Here is a 17,587-nt window from a genome sequence, read left to right as displayed (position 1 = left end):
GGCCGTCGATTGGTCGAGGGGCGTTCAAAGCGCGCCGCCATGACTCGCAAAGCGGCCGTCTTTTGTTTGTGAAACAATGGTGCGCGGTGCCCGGGCTCACTTAGCGTGCCAGCGAAATGACAACCTCTTCCGATGCTTAATCTATTAGGAAAATTAGTGGGTTGCGCGAAGTGGCCCGACCGTAGGTGCGAGCCTCCTCGAGGCATCGATGAGCCTCCCGAGGCTCGGCCCGGGCCGCAGATTCTTCGCGGATACGAGACATCGAGGGGGCCTCAACGAAAGGACGTAATTACCGGGACAGCTCCTTCTCGTTCGCGGTGACAAGATCGATCGTCTCGCGCGAACCGTTTTTGTCGATCCTCGCTCGGCTAATTCGCCTAACCGGTCGTTATTTAATTGCACCCCCTTCGTCCCTACCTCTCTCCGGCCGATCGACTCGAGACGCGCGATTTTTTCCTCGAGCCGATCGCCGGTTTTGTTCGTTCTCGAGGGACTCGGTTTTTCGTTGCTCGACTCGACGATTCGTCGACAGTGGGTAACGGCGTTGCGCGATACGAGAGCTACTTACCTACGGTCTCGATCCTCGATTACGCGTAACGATCCGTAACTTTGATCGCCGCGCACGATCCTTCGAAGCGATCGCGGTTCTCCCGGTTCGCGAGTTCGCGCGAGACGTCCTTTCGGAAGAAAGGCTTTCGGTCCCGAAACGAAATCTCGAAGAAAAAAGTTCTTCCGCGGTGGCCTAATTGCGACTCGGGGAGATAATTATTCGATTCTTCGCACTCGCTCGCGCGGACGGAAAAAAGATCGGGTGGCTAGGAAAAAAAGCAGGGATTTATGGGCCATTACGATTCGTTCTAGCAGGAGGGTCGAAAGGGTGAAACGGCCTCGAGAACGTCGCGCGCGAATTATTTCGCCATCTGCGGTTCGATCGCCGAGTGCAAACTTTTTATTCGCGTTCGGTAATTCGGTCTTATCGTTGCTGGATAAAAGTTTTCCAGCTTACCGACACCTTCCGAGTCGAGAACCGTCGCGTTCGGTAAGGTTTTCGTCGTCGGTAGCGACGACGGTGCGATTCTCTTCCATTCGAAAATCGCGAAGAAAGTTTCGACTCGCGGAGAAACGAGCGCTCTGCGTTTACCGGCTTCTTTTACCGACGAAGAGGTCGCTCCGAGATCTCGGATGTTTCGCGGTGTCGGCATTTCAGATCGCGCGGCACCCGAGGTTCGTCCGACCAACGCCGAATCTGTTTCCTCGGCGGCGTTGCTCGTCTCCGTCCCGAACCATCTACGGGAACTTACCGACCGACGGACGTTTCGGGATCCGTGGGAAAGTTTCGATCGTACCGTTGCGGAGCTCGCATTGCGGGTTATCGTCCAACGTTATCGACTCGGAACGGAACGAGATCGCAGCCCCGCTCTCGGGACGACGAGAATCGACACCGAATATGGTTTTCCGGCGGTTCTTTAAAAATTACGATAGCGGTTATTCGCGTCGAGGAATTATTTTTAGCCGGTTGTTTACGGCCTCGAGGAGCGAGTACGCGCGTCGGATCGAATCGGTACGAGTGCCAATTTTACCGACTTTGTTCTCGAACGAGTCGGTCGCGATCATCGTATTCGGGAATTCCTGTTCGTTGTCACCGATCTCCGATACGTAGGTACGTAGGTGGGTACGTAGGTGCGCGCGAAGTTGCGCGTAGAAAGTTCCGGGGTACTTTGGTCGTTGGTCGTAGGTAGGAAAAAACATCGCGTCGATAAACGACGAGCGACTCGTCGAGCTGGAATTAAGTCGTCCGTCAGCGGCGTGTCGCGTCCGTCTCGCGATTCCGTTTGTCGCCTCGGCCGAGAGGCAAGGAGGAGCAAAAACGCGTCGCACGGTCCTTTTGCTCGTCGCACGGTCCTTTTGCTCGGCAAACTCGAGCGAGCGAGCGACCGGGCGAGCGAGATCTCTCATAAAATCAAATAATTCGGTCCGAAGCGGCTTCGGCGCCCGATATAACCGCTCGCGGCAATAAAAGGGCGAGCACGGTGGCTCGTTCAACGACCGTATCGAAAGGAAAACGAAACGTTAACGTAAACTGAAAAACAATCGAGCGAGCGGCGGCTGTCACTCCGGCGACGAGTTGGCATCCGCAACCCGAGTCATCTGTTTCCTACGCGGCCGTGTCGTTTATTTTTCCAAAATGGCCGCTAAAACACCGCCACCGGTCCAACTAACGCGAGCCCTCGCGAGAGTAATTCGAAACCTATTTATAGGCGGCCACCTAACTCGGACCTATCGGCCAGCATTTTTTACCAAGTAGCCCCGATCGCGTCCGCTTCGTTACCGTAACGAGCGATCGACACCTTCGCGGACTTCCGCTTCCCTTCGAACGGAACCCACCTCGGAAAATCTTGGACGCTGCGCAACCAGGGGACGGAGGGGAGGACACTTTTAACCTTTCGAGGAAGATCTTTTATTCGTCGAGAATAACGTCGCGTACGGGATAAACCGTAACTCTCGCGGTCCTTCTCCGAGCTTTCTACCGGGAGAATTTTCTCGATCCGAGTTCGGGAGGTTTTCGCCGACGAATCGACGACACTTAATTCGACGGAATTAAGGACCAAGTGGAGAGTTTCGGGAGGGTAGCGCTGCGTCGAGAAAAGGAAATTCGAGCGAAAGAATTTCCCGAACTCGTCCTCGCGGACCTGCATGAAACGTCGCTGATTGGCCGCTCGTGCGCCAATTTTCCCCGACGTCGCCTCGCCACGAAAAATCGGTAAATTGCTTCTTTGAAATGCCGGAAAAGCGGAGGAAATGGTTCCCTCCGTAGTTGGTTCGGCGAGTTCTTCGCGCAGACGATAAGCATCGTTGCTTGCCCGATGATCCGTGCGCCCTCCGACCAATTCTCTCTCTTTCTTTCTCTCTCTCTCTCTCTCTCTCTCTCTGCTCGACCGCAAATTTAGACCTCGCGAATACCTTTCGCAAACTTCGCTCCATCGACGAATTTACGACGAAACCGCGATTCTTCCCGTTTTGCGTATCGTCGTAGGAGCAATCGCGAGAACGATCGAATTTTGCGCATCCGTGCTTTTCCCCGGTCCGCGAACGAGTCGTCGCGCCTCCGTAATTTTTCCAGCGCTCCGCGATTCGTCGAATATTTGTATTTTCGTTTCTCTCGCGAATAAAGATTGGCTCGTTGCTCGAAGAAGAACGTAGCCGGTTCGGTCCTTTGGTCGAGTCGCGTATCTCCGATTCGAGAAGCCCTTCTCGAACCCAGGGCGAGGAATAAATTGCCGACGGTCGCGTGCTCGCGCGTTCGTCCCGCTGGTCGAAGAAAACAGAGCCAACTCGGAGTTTTATCGAGGCTCGGCGCGTGTTCGCGAGGCGGGCTACGAATTGCCGGTTCCAAGTTGGAGATTTTCTGCCGCCACTTTTCGTCTCTCCAGCCGCGGCCTTTTCACCTTGCTCTTTTTTTTTTTTTATCTCTCTTATACACCGTCCGCCTGACTTCTGACACGCGTTTCAATTGGGACGGTTGCCAAGGAAACCTAGGAGCCGGAGTGTCACACGGACTATTGAAGAGGTTAAAGGGGACTGCGATTCCTTTTGCTCGAAAACCCTAGGAACGAAGAGTTTCCCGAGCTCGGCGCGAACCGACGGGACCTGCACCACGATATCGCGATATTTCGTTCTCTCGCGATCGACGTTTCGCGAAGCGTTCGCGAGAAAGGATTCGCTCGACGGTGAAAAGTATATCGCGGGGATTGCACGGCGCCGATTATACTTTTAAATTCCGTTTTCGCGTCCATTGTAAGAGGCGCGGCGGTGTTCGCCGCGGAAAAAAGGGATTTTTTTTTTTTTTTTTTCGTGCCTGAAATGGCTCGTGCGAAATTGATAATAGCCGGCGCGTAGCCAACGGTCGAACAAATTCCCTTCCCCCGTTCCGCCGAATCTCGGACTTTGGTTTCGCTCTCCCGCCTTGGGCGTTCTCCGCGCGGAATTTATTCCGCGTCCCCGAGTTTTCGAAAACGCGTGCCCCCTCGTTGGTCGTTTCCCGGAGAAAAGAAAGTCGTTCCCGTTGATTGTTCGCGGGTCCCGATCGAGTCGCGCGGCTCGCGTAAATTGCTAATTGCTCCGAGTCGCGCGGCTAACGAACCAGCTCGACGATATTTTTCGCACGGTTTCGCGTCTTCGCAAATTAACTCGCAGCCTCGAGAGGATTCGTCTACTCGATTCGCGAACCGCTCGACGGTATCGTCGACGAACGAACGAACGAACGAACGAACGAACGAACGAACGACGAAACGGGAGCGACGAAAGGGGTGAAAGCGAGCGAACGAGAGGGTTGGACAGGAGGAAGACCGTTCAGCGCTATTAACAGCTAATGAAAATTAGCTTTCGTCGGTTGATTGAGCGTCAAATCGTCCCTTTCTTGTTTCGGGAGAGAAGTCCGCCACTGGTGTCGTTAGACCGACGTACTCTCGCCTCGAATTGCACTGTCCTCCTATTTTTTCTTTTTCGCTGTTTTACCGATAGGAAATTCCGGGGCCAAGTGCTCCGGCCGGGTCTACCCTCGAAATTGTCCAGTATTTCGCGATCGAGATCCAAAGGATTCGCACGAACACCCCCCGCCTCGTGGTTCGCGGAAACTCTCCGATTCGTTCTTCTCGCCGAGAATAACTCGGTTTCCCCGTTTCCCCGAGGTTTCGTCGAAATTTGACAACGAACGCGCGAGTCGAAACGAATGGGAAACGACGTCGACGCAGGCTGCCGAATTTTTCACCCTTCGGGAGGAAATCGCGTCGCGCGTAGGATTCTTCTCGGTGTTCAGCGTTAAGGTCGAATCGAGTTGCGAGAGGTTTGGACGGGTTACGCAACAGGGACCGGTCCTTGTCTCCGAACGAATCGGAACCTCTCGCGTCGGGAAAAGTGCGCGTAATATCCACGATACGCCGGAACCCCGTAATTATCCTCGCTTCCTTCGCGAAGAATTTACTTTTCTCGAGACGGTATTTCCACGGATTTCGGAACGGCGAGACTTCAAAAATAGGTCACTCTCGCGCGGATCGCCGCTTCGAAGCCCGATTATCCCCGCGTACAATGGCCCGTGTTAATTTCTTAATGGAAACCGCGAGCGATCCCTGCTAGTTCCGAAACTAGTAACGGCCGCGTGTCGGCACAAGGCCTCGTTCAACGCAAGAGCATTATGGCTTTCGAATGTTTAGAAGACGATATAAACGTAGCAGTAATGGACTGCAGAAACGACTATAAAATCCATCTTCCGAGCGATCTCTGTTAGTTCCCGCGAGTCAATTTTGTCATTGATGGTCTCGGGGAGAACGAACGATGGCCGATTTTATCGCGGCGGAATTCCTACCGCTTCTCCGTTGCTCGATCTCCGATCGAAAGAGCCATCTTTCCATTTGCCGGGATCGATCTCGGGTCGACGGACTTTCGGGAAATCTCGTCTGGGCGCGTATCGCGCGAGAATCGAGAGGCGGTCGCTCGGTACGAAGGAAAATCGTGCCCGAAACGGGCGCGAGCGAGTCCCCGCGGCGATTCTTTGAACGCGGATCGGTGCGGAGCGAGGCGCAAAGGCCCTTTCGTGGAGGATAATGTAACTCCTTTGTTTATAACGGACGAGTGTCGGATCTAGCCCTTTTTCCTCGTCCGTCGGTTGAGTCTGCTCGTCTCCGCGTCTGAATAAACATATCCGATGTCTGTCGGGCCCACCCAGACGGAGCTATTAAAACTCTTATGGGAAAGTCGGTTCCATCGCGACCGATAGGAACGTCGATTCGATCGACGCGTTCGAGTCTCGTTGCGCTCCGAGACGATAATGGATCCTCGATCGCGTTCCGAATCCGATTCCGGTAATCGAAACGCATCGCAGAGCGTTGCGCCCCCGGAAGAAAGAGCCGGTTCTTCGGGACTCGGTCCCGGCTCGAGCGCGTCGAGCGCGTCGAGTCGTCTAGTTTTTACGATCTCGCGCGGTCGTGACGCGGACTCGTTCGGGAGTGGTCGAGAGGGGTAAAATAAAGAGAAGAGACGTTAGTTTTTGTTTAATCTTTTTTTAATGAACCACTCGATACATTCGAAAGGATTTGTATCGTCGCGTAGGTGCGCGGAAACAATGGAGTTGGCTCGACGCTCGCTCGCCGCGATAAAGCGTAAAGCGCGGTAACGACGCTTAATCGGTATCGGTGTTTCTCGGTTCGGTCGGGGCCGAAGCCACCGCGACCGCGACCGCGAAAGGTCGAGATTCAGTTGTCCTTCGGGCGTCGACCGTTTCGCTTCGGGGGACGTCGTTTCCGCCGCGAATGCGAATCGAAGATCGGCGGCGTTCCGTAAGGGGTTTCGAGAGCGTACCTAGTTTCCAAAGGACGCCGTTTGCGCGTCGGAAGTAGTCTCGAACGCGAGATCCCGTGCCAAGGGCCCGCGGGACTCGAAACGAATAAATACTCCGGCCACCGATACCGTTCGACTCGGATTGCATTTTATACAGGTATTTACACGCTAATTTACACGATCCATCTTCCTAGACTGCGATAATATTTATAAGCGAATCGATCGTCGAGGCGAGGCGCCGACGCTCGCGAATCGTTCGGGCGCCGAGGAAACGATCGATACCGTGCTCTTGGAAAGTCCGGGGTGGTCGAGCGACTCGCGCGACTCGCGCGAAACGGTGCGAATCGTCTCGGTACCGTTCTCGATCTCGATGTTCGATCGGTGAACGAGCAACGACGAGGGAAACTCCCGGAGCAGCTACGAACGGTCTAGCTCGATCGTACCTAAAACGAAACTCGACGAGAGGGAAAGCGATCGGGTTTACTTCTCGTCGTTGATTTTCGAGAGTTGGCTCGGATCGAGGTCCGGCGCGATCGCGTTTTGCACCTGAATATGAGCGGAGTGAAGGGGCGGACAGAGCAGGGGATGATAGGGTAGACAGTAGTAGGGGAAACCGGCGAGCGCTTTGTTCGCGGGATGAATTTGCGGGGCCGAGATTTGTCCGGGAAGTTGGCCGGAACCGCGAAGTGGCAGTCCCCTCAAATGCTCGTCCGGATGCACGAGGACGCGGACGGCCACGCGCCGAGCGTTTCCGGAATTAACCAGGGCGCCCAGTTCCTGCTGCTGCCGTCTCTTGGTCTTGTATCTGGAACGGACCGACTCCGATTAGTTCGACCGGCCTTTGCCGCGAACCGTTTCCTCTCGAAGAGGAAAAAGATTCCTTCCAGATTTCCAAAGACGGTTCACCGACGCGAAGCGACGCGAAGCGACGCGAAGCGACGCGAATAGAGAAGGAAAAATCGTACCGTCTGTTCTGGAACCATATCTTGACTTGGGTCTCGGTAAGTTTCAATCCGCGCGCGAGGTCCGCTCTTTCCGGGCCCGACAAGTACTTTTGGGCGGCGAATCTTCTCTCGAGCTCGTAGACCTGGGCGTGGGAGAACGCCGCTCTGCTGCGTTTCTTCCTGCTCTGATGACTCGGGCCGTGGGTCTGCGGCTCGAACATGTCCTCCTCCGGGTCCTCTGGAAATTCCATCGAGGCTCGTTATCGTCACGGTTACGCGACGTTTCGATCGCGCGAGGAAGAGGCGAACCGAGGAGCGTGTAACCCTCCTCGGACAGCCATAGAAGCGGCGAGAACGCTCCGCGAGAGTTCCGTCCGCGTTTGATGTCTCGTTCAAACATTAACACGTGCACTCGCTACTCCGACGTGTTTACGCTCCTGTTCCACGGTAATTCTCTCTCCTCTCTCTCTAAGTTTAACCGGTCTCGGAGCGGAGTGCAATTCGCGTTCCCATCCGTCCTAAAATTCTACTCGGCTCCGCGTGCCGTCGACTTTGTTTTCCGAGGCTCGCCGACGCGCGCCGCCCGATAATCGCTCGCGTATTATTACCTTCGTAGAAGCGAAACGGCTTTTTCGTCGACTATTCGTTTACATCGATCTCGCGTTACGTCGAGACGCGTATTCTCGGATTTTACGGGCCCGATCTACTCACGATTACGCCTCTATCGCTCGAGTTTCGCGATACTTTGTGCGCGATACGCGCTCGTAAAGGTCGACGAAGCGCGACGAAGCGCGGGTGGATTCGGGTGACTTTGGAAAATCGCGTCGGAGGGAGCCGTCGGGCTGGACGAGAAGAAAGAAAGCGAGCGATACGAAAGGTCTCGCGAGCTCGTAATTATTTCGTTCGGTAGGCGGTTCGGTCTACCGCGCTGCGTCAATGTTTATCGGCGGCGGCCGATGGGGGGACGCCGAGCATTTAGAGAGATCTATATTTGATCGCTTTCGACGTCAACTCCGTGCCATCGTCGTTCGGCTAATGCGTCCCTCCTCCGACGCTCGTCAAACAACCTACGCGTCCTACATCGAGAGTGTTCGCGAGGAGCAAGTGGCGTTTGCTCTCGCTCCGATTACATCGAGATGACCCTTCGTACCTTACGAACGGGCGCTCGTCGTTTTTCGAATAGATTTATACGCGTCTCGAACCCCGGTTCTACGGGACTCCCTCGAGGGTAAAGCCACGGATTCGGGTTGTCGTCGCGTATCAATTTTCGCGCGGCTTTTTTCCGTTCCGAGGGAAGGAGGACCGGGACGGACGTCCGCTCGGCGAGCGTGTCGCGTCCATTACCGTATTAAGCGATTCCCGAGAAGGCGAGCCGGAAAAAGGGGATTCGTAATTTGGTGAGCGAGCCTTGAAACGGTGCCAGCTCGTGCCCGCGCCGCTTCACCCTCGCGCGATCAAAAACCCGGGAACCGTCGCGAGCGAACCGCGCACCCGTCCGCGAACCTATACGCTCGAGGAGTACACGAGGGTAACCCGCGACGGCCGTCGATTCGTTTTCGAGCGGTTTCCACGTAACGGCGTCCCACGGCACGCGAGCCACCGACGCTCCGCGTCCGAGCGTACAGCGATCGGCGAAAAAAGCGATTTCCTCGGAATCGGTCCCCGGTAACCTTGATCCAAATCCGTTTTTGCTTCCGATCCGTGGATCCTCGACGACTCGAGACAGAGCAACAGTGTGGCCCAGGGATCGAACAAGTGCAAGAACCAGAGTGCCGGGCACTTGTGACGTCTGCCGGGTCGAGCACCACTTATGCTACTAAAATTACATTCGATCGCGTTATCTGCGCTCGGGTTAACTTAAAAAGAAAAAACCCTTGAAAAGCTCGCCTGTTACGAGGATACCCCGGGCTAAATGATCTCTTAAGCCCGCATCCTCGTGGCAGACGCACGATCTCCCAGAAGGAGAAGATTCCCGAGGCCGAGCACCGAGCACCGAGCACCGAGCACCGAGTCGTCGCGCCTCCGTCGCGTATACGTCGCGTATACGTCGCGTATACGTTTCGTTGTTTATCGGGCTTACCCAGATATTTGTTCTTGCTCATGTCCAGTGCCTCGTCCTGCTGCCTCTGGGAAGCGTCCCTCGAGTCCTTTGCCGGCCGATAAGCGGCCATGTTCCCCAGGGTCTCCAGGTGCTTGAAGGTTCCTTGGGCCAAGTGCGGGATCGCGCCAAAGTTAGCGATGTTGGCGTGCACGAGGTTTCTCGTGAGGATGTCGAGTTCGCGGGCAACGTTGAGCTCCGGGGAGGGCAACCGGGTCGGGAACCGGTGTTCTCGGTGAGACTCGTTGGCGAAGGAGCGCTGGCCGGGTTGCCGCGTCTCGTCCGACTCGGAGGATCGTCGCTCGTGGTCCGGGTGAGGTGTTCTTCGACTGAGTATGTCCGCGATGCTGAACGGGGTCGGTTGGGACGGTTTCGGTGACGTTTCGCTCGGTTTGTCGTCGTCCATGTCGTCTCCGATGGTCGCGGTTCTCGTGATCGGTAACCGTTGGGTAGTTCGGTTCACCCTCTTGGCGGCTCGAGGGATCCCAGGGTTTCTTCCATCGTCGGAGCGGCTGGCGCGGTACGTCCTCCGCTCGCGTTTCGCGACGAGGTGGGCGATGGGTCAACGACGCATCCTGGATCGCTAGGTTTCCGATGTTCTCGGTGGCTCGAACGGCGCAAGGTTCCCGGTCGCGAGCACTGGTCCGTCGATATCTCGTTTCTCGTTGCGGGATCGGCCGCGTCCTGTCGGATCCGCGGCTCGACTGGAACTTCCGCGTCCGCGTAATCCGGCCTCGGTAGCGGAACACCGGCTCCGGCGTTATTAATTGTCGCTCGCGAGCACTCGAGGGCCGCGTGCACCCTTCCGCACCGAGTGTGCTTCGGTCAAGTGTGCTTGTCGCGCGCGTAGACTTATTTTTCGAATTAGTCCGCGGCCACTTCAACCGGGGCTTCCTTCTTCCCTTCCTCTCGCGCCCGGCTATCTTCCCCTTCCACGACGCGCCTCCCCACCGCCGCTCGAGCATCCCTCCGCTAACCTCCCTCGCCCTCCCCTCGATCGCGAGGAGCTTTTTACGCGCGTATCTCGACCGCCCCTTAACCCTCCGAGCATCGCGAACTCCTCCGTAGATCGATCTTTGCCCCGGCATCGGACACCGCCGAAGGTTTATTCGCGATCGACGCCTCGATCTTCCTCCTCTCGCGAGGGAACCGACGACGGACGGGTTTATCGACTCCTCGGTATAATTTTCCGTACCTCGAAGCGTCCTCCTCGAGCTTTCGCGAGCGTTTCTCGCGAAAATTCGCGAGACTCTTTTCTCCTCCGGACGGCTCGCGGTCGCGAGAAATTCGAGTTTCGCGGCTCGCGGCGTAGGTGGAGCCTCGAACGACCTCCAAGGTTGGACGCTCGACGCCCGACGACGCTTCCGTCACGACGCAAGCCTCGCCCTACGACCAATCGACGAGTCTCCCCGCGATGCCGCTTTTCCGACCGAGCCAATCGACGGTTCCGCGAAGCTTTCCGTATCGAGGTGAGGAGCGACGCCGCTCGGGAGTGGGATCTCGGAGATTTTTTCAGGGTCGAGTCGGGGGCGGCGGGGCCGACACCGGCGGCGAAGGGGTGCCTACGAGACGTCTTTCGGGTATCGCGCGCGACGCTTCGTTTCCTCGTGCTCCGAGGACGCGTACGCTCGCGGCAACCGAACGAGCTCGGAGAAGAACACCGAGCGAAAGAAACTATGCCGAGCTCCGAGAAACCGCGGAAGGAGAAACCTTTCGATTTCCTGTGTATCGTTTTTCAAAAATTTCCCGCTCGCGATCGCGAACGCCTCGTTCGTTTTCCGGGGCGATCGTTTCCGAACGACGTCCGTACGCTCGACGACGGTATCGCGTCTCGAGGAATACTGGTATCGCAGAGTCCGTGAAAAATTCGAGTTCGAGGGTAAAGTTCGCGGACGAGGGACGAAAGCCCCTCTCGTACGGGTGTTTCGCGTCTAGTCGAACGCTTTCGAAAAGTTTCTCCGTTCGGAGACAGCGGCGCTCTGCGTACTTGGTCTCGCATCGAGTCGAGAGGAAACTGCGCGGTGCATATATAGGGTGTGCTTTACATAACAATCGCCGCTAAAGACTCGCGGCATTGTCCGCCACGTGCTGCCAGCCGAGTTCCTATGCCGGTTTAATTAAGTGTGAACCACAGGAGCGTGGATCACGCCTCACTTGATCCGATGATGGCCTCGCGCGCTCCGGATATCGACGAGGAAATAATTCCACGTTCCTTCCGCGATATTTCTTCGGTATTCTCCTGGCGATTCGAGGTCCCTCGTCTCTCGCCGAATTGGAAATCTCGGCTCGCCGAAGCGTCGGAGAGGGTTCCCCGCGAACTCGACGTCCGTTCTCGTTGCGAGAGAGCGGCCGCGTCGAAACGATTCTTTCGACGGGCACGAATCGGCAATTAGCAGGTGGCGAGTAATCGAACCGGAAAAACGGCCACCGTTTCCCCGTGGTTCCATCCGAGGGGAGAGAGCAGCCTCCTCGTCTCGGGGGCGAAGTTCGAGACGACGCGACGCGACGCGACGCGACGGGACGCGACCGCGGTGTCCCCGGCCGATCCCGTCTTCGGCCGCGGCTCTCTTTTTCTCGATTCGATCTAATCAATAATAAATTATAGGGGGATGGCGGTACATCTCTCCCCTAAAGCTAAGCCCTGACCCTCCCGCTCAATTGGTCGCAATTCTTAAAGACCTTAATTGGCGCGGAAAATTATACCTTATTTCAGTTACCCTCGAACGAGACCGGAGTCTCGGCTCCCTCTTCCCTCTTCCCTCTTCCCCGTTTCCCCTCACCTAACTACTCCCCGTTCCCCTTTCTTCCTTATCCACTCTCGGGCCGCCGATTCGCTTTCTTACGAGTTCGATTCCGCCACTTGGATATTTCTTGCCCCTCCCTTCCTCCCTCGGCGAGCCGATCGTTGAAAATATCGGCCAGGAGCTCGACGCTCGCAGCTCGACGCTCGCCGCTCGACGCTCGCGTCCCGTCGGTCGCTCTTCGAAATCGTCTCTTCTCGCGTCTAATTTCCAAAGAGACCGAGGCGGATCGCGAGGCGCTCCGAAACGATCGCTGCTCGTTTCGGTCGCGTCGCGAATCGGCTGGGAGAAATCGGTCCGGCGGTTCTCCGAAGATCGAGAGGAAATTGGTCGGACGACAACGAAAGTAACTCGCGTCGGGAGCGAAGGAGCCGCGAGCGGTGCGCGCGCTCTATGGGCGGGCATAAGAATATAAAAACAAGAAGACCGGATGACTGCTAACTGTTTGTTAGTCTTGGGTTTTAAAGTCCGCGCGTCTGTCAGTCCAGAGATGTAATATTAGTGCTTAGTATACGCTGCCGCCACCGCTCTCGCTCGTTCGGTTCTTCCTCCTCTCCTTTCATCCTCTCTCCGTTTACCTTCGCGTCCTGCAGTTTCTCCTCCCCTCTCGGACCCTCGAGTCTTTATCCGTTCGTCGAATCTTGCCGAAATTTTCGTCGCCGATTTCTTTCCGCTCTCGAAGAATTCCTCGACGGCCAAGCGGTTGCGCGTTTCGTTGTATTTCGTTCGCGGAGATATCGAGAACGCGCGCGATACGGAGCACGGTTGGAAATCGATGCGAAAACGATCACGATCGAGCTTTCGTATAAATTCCGGCGAGTAGGTAGGTCCATCGGCGTACAATTAAGTCGGAGCACGTCGGATTGCTCGTTAAAGCAACGCTCGTTATTTCGGTCGTACCTCGGCCGAAACGACATCGGGAGTTCCTGTTCTTTCAGCGGTACCGGTAGTTTGTGGATCGGCTGGTTTATCGGAAACTATTTTCGGACGTTTGTAGCAGCCGACTCTGACCGCGACGAGGATTCGTGAAAGCGAGCGACATCGGGACCGTTTCCGTTTACGGGAGCTTTGTCTCGACTCGCGAACCTCCCTTTCGGACCAAACGACGTCCGAGGAACCCAATAATCGTCGACCCGTTGAACCCGATCGTGCGCCGAGCGATACCAATAAGAATATTCGCGGCGAGCGTTTCGCGATCGAACGCCCGACGAGAAATAAAAACGAAAGAAAAGTGGAACGAAGCGGAAATCGATGTTTTCGCGCTCGAACCCAGAGCGCGCTGCGAAGCGAGGGCAAAAAATGGGTAAAGAGGCTGGTGAACTTTCCCACCGTCGATAAAGTAGATTTCACGGAGCGTTCGAGAGTTTTGCGGTCGGACGGGTAGATCTCCGCTCGGAGAGGCGGCCGCTCCGGTAACGGATCGTCCGGCGGCCGCTCGCTTACCCTCCGCCGAGACGAACGACCTTTCGAAGAGTAACGCGAGAAAATCATTTGTAAAACGAATGCGGGAAAGCGCGTTCGAAACACGCGAGGCGATTCCGCTTTGAAAATCTCGAAGAGAGCATCGAACCGAGTAAAAGCGGGTCGGGAATCGCGATCGGGACTCGCTCGTAACTCGGGTTCGCGCGGCTCGGACGCGCATTCGTACGCCGGTACGTCACGTTCTAACATTAGTAAGAGAACGTCTTTCGCGCGTAAAATCGGTTCCTGGCGCTAAACCGAGATTACCGCCTACGCCGGGCGTAAATCTCTGAAATCCTCCGTCGTAAAATTTATTTCCACCGAGTACCGATTCGCGCAGTTGCGCGCAATCGAGCGCGCTCGTTCGTTCGGTATTCCGATCGATCGCGAATTCCTTCGGGTAGCGGGTCGGTTCATAGTCCGAGAAAAAAAAAGCGGCGCTCGACGCGTCGCGATCAACGAGTCCCCCGATTCCGATGCGATCGTTTTCGAACCGATGCGGAGACGGTTCGTGCATACGCGCGCCCCTGTGTCTATTTGAACAGCATCGGTTTTTCTCGTTCCCTTTCGCGCGCAGGCAAATAGGATCGCGTTTCAACGTTTAACGTCCGATGATTGATTACGCGAATACGCGATGTCTCCTAATGGTCGGGTCGTCCTCGAATCGAACGAGATGTATCGGCTCGTTTAAAATAAAGTCGCGAGGTTACCGCGGGCCGGCGCGCGTTTCTCGAGGCCACCTGCGACGATGTTTCTGGAACTCGTCCAGAGGATTCGAGCGTATTCGGAGCGAGGAGGTGCTCGCAGGTGCGCGCAGGTGCGCGCAGGTGCACAGAGGCGGAGCCGGTCTCGGGGAAAGGCCGGCCGATCCTCGCGTAGGTGAGCGTATGGGAAGGCCCGCGTGGGCCGCGGCTAATATCGGCACCGACATTTTTATCAGCTTGTTCCCATGGCCCTTTATGGCACCAGTAGCACCATGAACAACGATTACACCGACGTGAATCGTCTATGTGAAGGCACTTGACTGCCAGATGACCCGTCGTGCTCGCGCGATAACCTAAAAGGCGCCCATGGCTTCGCTCAAGCTGTCAGAACTTACCTATTTATAAATGCCATTTCGCCATATTTTCGTTTTATCGACCCGGACCGTCCCGAGGGCGAGTTTTCTCGCGATGCCGCGGAAAATCGAGAAAATGGCGGCTCGCGAACGATTTTCCTCGAGATTTCCCGGAACACGCGCGGTCTTCTCGCGACGCGACGCGATCGATCGATCGATCCGGTACTTTCGGGAAAGGAAGCATCGGGTTCGGAAGGGTCGATGAAACCCGAGTGGAACCATTCGGGAAGCGGAGATCGTTTCTTTCGCAAACTTAATACTTTATTATTGTCGTTTCTCGATCGTTTCGCGGCGCCGAGCGTGCGTGCGCTCGCTAGCTCGCTCGTTTACACAAATTGCATCGTTTTCGAGAACGAAACGGAGAGAAATAAGAGAGAAGAGAATTACGAGAAACACGAGGTCCGCGGAACACATAGTGCCCGATGTTTCCGCAAAAGCCACTCGAAGCGATTTCCGTTCCGGGCCTCTCGAGTGGCGCGTTACTATTTCGAAGAGAGCGTCTTACCTACCTAGGGGAAGAGAGAGAGAGAGAGAGAGAGAGAGAGAAAGAGAACACAGCTGCCAATAACGCGCGGCCTTACCGGCTAAATAACGTCTAACTTAGGTCTATCGAGTCGCGGGTACCCCGAGCGATCGACTCTTTGGCTAACTATTTGGTAACTCGTGTCGAAAGGATCGTCTCGGCGTACTTGGAAATTTCCTAGTTACAAAAATAAGGCGCGTGGCGGGTGTCGGGTCTACCACAGCCGTTGCAGGTTCTGATCCATCGGCAGCTGGTCCATGTAGTTGACGTACTGCATCTGATAGTTGGCCGGGGCCAAGTAGTTGGCGAATTGGTAGTCGGTGCTCGCGACGGGCATCGCCGGTTTGTTCTCCGTCGGGACGCACTTGAGGTCCGCGAACGGGGATACCGCCGCGTTGTCCTTGTACTCGGTCTTGATCTGCCTGTGACACTCGTGAACGAGGCCGCGAGGATCCGTCGGCAAATTGGCCCGGTACTCGTGTTGCCTGGCCTGCTGGAGATCGCCGCTCGAGCTCGATTTCCCGCTCGCTTCCGAGCCGATCTCCTGCTTGTACTCGGAACCGATGCTCGACGAGTCCATCCTCGCCTCACCGCCGCCGCCACCGCCGCCTCCACCGGTGGAACGGAATTCCGGGGTGTGTCGAATCTCGTTCATCCGGAAGTCGGGCTGCATCGATACGGTCAACTCGGCCGGCCGGACGTTCGATTGCCAGTAAGGAGGATTGTACGAGTCCTGGAGGTTCAGCTTCCCGTCCTTGATCAGCACCGGGACGGAGATCTTCTTGAGGGACTGGTTCTTGGCGTTTTGCGCCTGGAGCTTCTCCGCGTCCTCGATCCTGGCGCGTTTGTTCTTGTATCGACGGTTCTGGAACCAGATCTTGACCTGGGTGCTGGTCAGCTTGAGGGTTTGCGCCAAGAGTTCTCTCTCCGGGGCGCTCAGGTACCGTTGTTGCTTGAATCGTTGCTCGAGTTCGTAGACTTGCGTCTGGAAGAGATCGCGAAGGTAGAGAGCGCGGAAAAGGTCGCGGCGTTCGCGCGACGGTAAACGTAACGCGCCGAAAAGAGTACTCACTTGCGAGAAGAGCACCCGCGGCTTCCGTTTCGTTCTCTTGCCGGACTGGCCCTTCCGTAGCTCCGTCTTGCTCGATGTGACCACGTTACCTGAAAAAACGATCGACGAGCCGGTTCGTTTCCACCGTTCGAGAGCAACCGAGAAGCTCCGCGTTAACGAGAACTCTACGTACCGTCTTCCATGACCGGAGCTTCCTGATACTGGCCACCGATTTGATTCGGCTGATGAGCGTGGCCCAGCTCCGAGTAATGAGGGTAAGAGGGCATCGTCTGATCCTTGAACTTTTCGAATTCCCACTGATTCTCCGGCACGATGTAGTTGTAGTATTCCTGGGTGGCGTGTTGTTGCTGGATCTGGTGCTGATGGTGCGCGACGGGGTAGCAGTCCATGATGCCTAGCTGTTGATCCTCGCTGAGAATGTCGCGGACGCTGAACGGAGTTCCGGAGATCGAGGAGGCGAGCATTCTAACGCATTCTCGATGTTCTTCGCGAGTCTTCCGCGCGTCGAAAGACCCGGTGAGTCGCACTTTCGAAAAACCGGAACCGTATCGAAGTATCGGTCACTGTCACTGTTGCAACACTCGCGGCTCGTTCGGCGTAACCGCGAAAAAGGCACGATCTCGAGGTTCGCGTATCGATTCGATCCGTCGGAAGCGGTCGTTTCTCTCTGGGTCGATCGCGCTCGAAAATAAAGGAAAGGGTGGCGGTGGCGGTCGCGGTCGCGGTCGCGGTGGCGGTCGCGGGAAATATAAAAGCCCGAAGGAGCCGGTTGCGAGTAGGTGGACACTTGGTTCGTCGGTGTACGCGGGCCCGGTTAAACGTCAAACTGTTCGGGGGATGGTCGCGGTTGAACGGTCAGGCCGGAGGGCAGACGTGTAATGTGACTTGGTCTTCCGAGGGAGTCAAGTGTCGGTCCCGCGGTAGAGGGACACCGAGCCACGCGCGTGTGCGTCCGTGTGCGTGCGCCAGTGCCGGAGAAGCGCCTTCGAGCCAACATTTTTACCACCGCACCCGCGTCGCGGAGTTGCCGCGAGCACCGAGTTCCACGGGCCGATCGAGACGCGTATTTTACTTCGGTTCGCGATCCGCGAACCTTACCTCGATCACTCTCCGTTTCATCGGGAATTTCCCGACGCGCGAGCCCGACCGGACACCGCTCTTCCCCCCTCGGTTCCCGCGATCCCGACGCCGATCGATTTCGAACTGGTCGAGCGCCCCTTTCGAAAAATCGAACCGTA

The 17,587-nt window shown here is 56.4% G+C and overlaps 2 protein-coding genes across 2 annotated transcripts; both read right to left on the bottom strand.

Moving 5' to 3' along the window:
* Positions 1–6,049: 6,049 nt before the first annotated feature.
* On the bottom strand, positions 6,050–9,786 carry LOC143152049 (uncharacterized). The gene is made up of 3 exons (XM_076321707.1): positions 9,358–9,786; positions 7,299–7,515; positions 6,050–7,138 (listed from the first exon to the last, which is right to left on the bottom strand). The coding sequence occupies exons 1-3, from the start codon at positions 9,779–9,781 to the stop codon at positions 6,814–6,816; spliced, it is 966 nt and encodes a 321-aa protein (XP_076177822.1). The 5' UTR covers positions 9,782–9,786; the 3' UTR covers positions 6,050–6,813.
* Positions 9,787–15,277: 5,491 nt separating this feature from the next.
* On the bottom strand, positions 15,278–17,060 carry LOC143152179 (homeobox protein Nkx-2.5). Its single transcript, XM_076322005.1, has 3 exons — positions 16,522–17,060; positions 16,350–16,438; positions 15,278–16,262 (listed from the first exon to the last, which is right to left on the bottom strand). The coding sequence occupies exons 1-3, from the start codon at positions 16,811–16,813 to the stop codon at positions 15,492–15,494; spliced, it is 1,152 nt and encodes a 383-aa protein (XP_076178120.1). The 5' UTR covers positions 16,814–17,060; the 3' UTR covers positions 15,278–15,491.
* Between the last annotated feature and the right edge of the window lie 527 nt (positions 17,061–17,587).

The sequence above is a fragment of the Ptiloglossa arizonensis genome, chromosome 10 (genome assembly GCF_051014685.1).
Source record: "Ptiloglossa arizonensis isolate GNS036 chromosome 10, iyPtiAriz1_principal, whole genome shotgun sequence".
In the NCBI taxonomy this organism is placed as follows: Eukaryota; Metazoa; Arthropoda; class Insecta; order Hymenoptera; family Colletidae; genus Ptiloglossa; species Ptiloglossa arizonensis.
The sequence above is the reverse complement of the archived record's forward strand: the minus strand, read 5'-3'. Positions and strand labels throughout refer to the sequence as shown.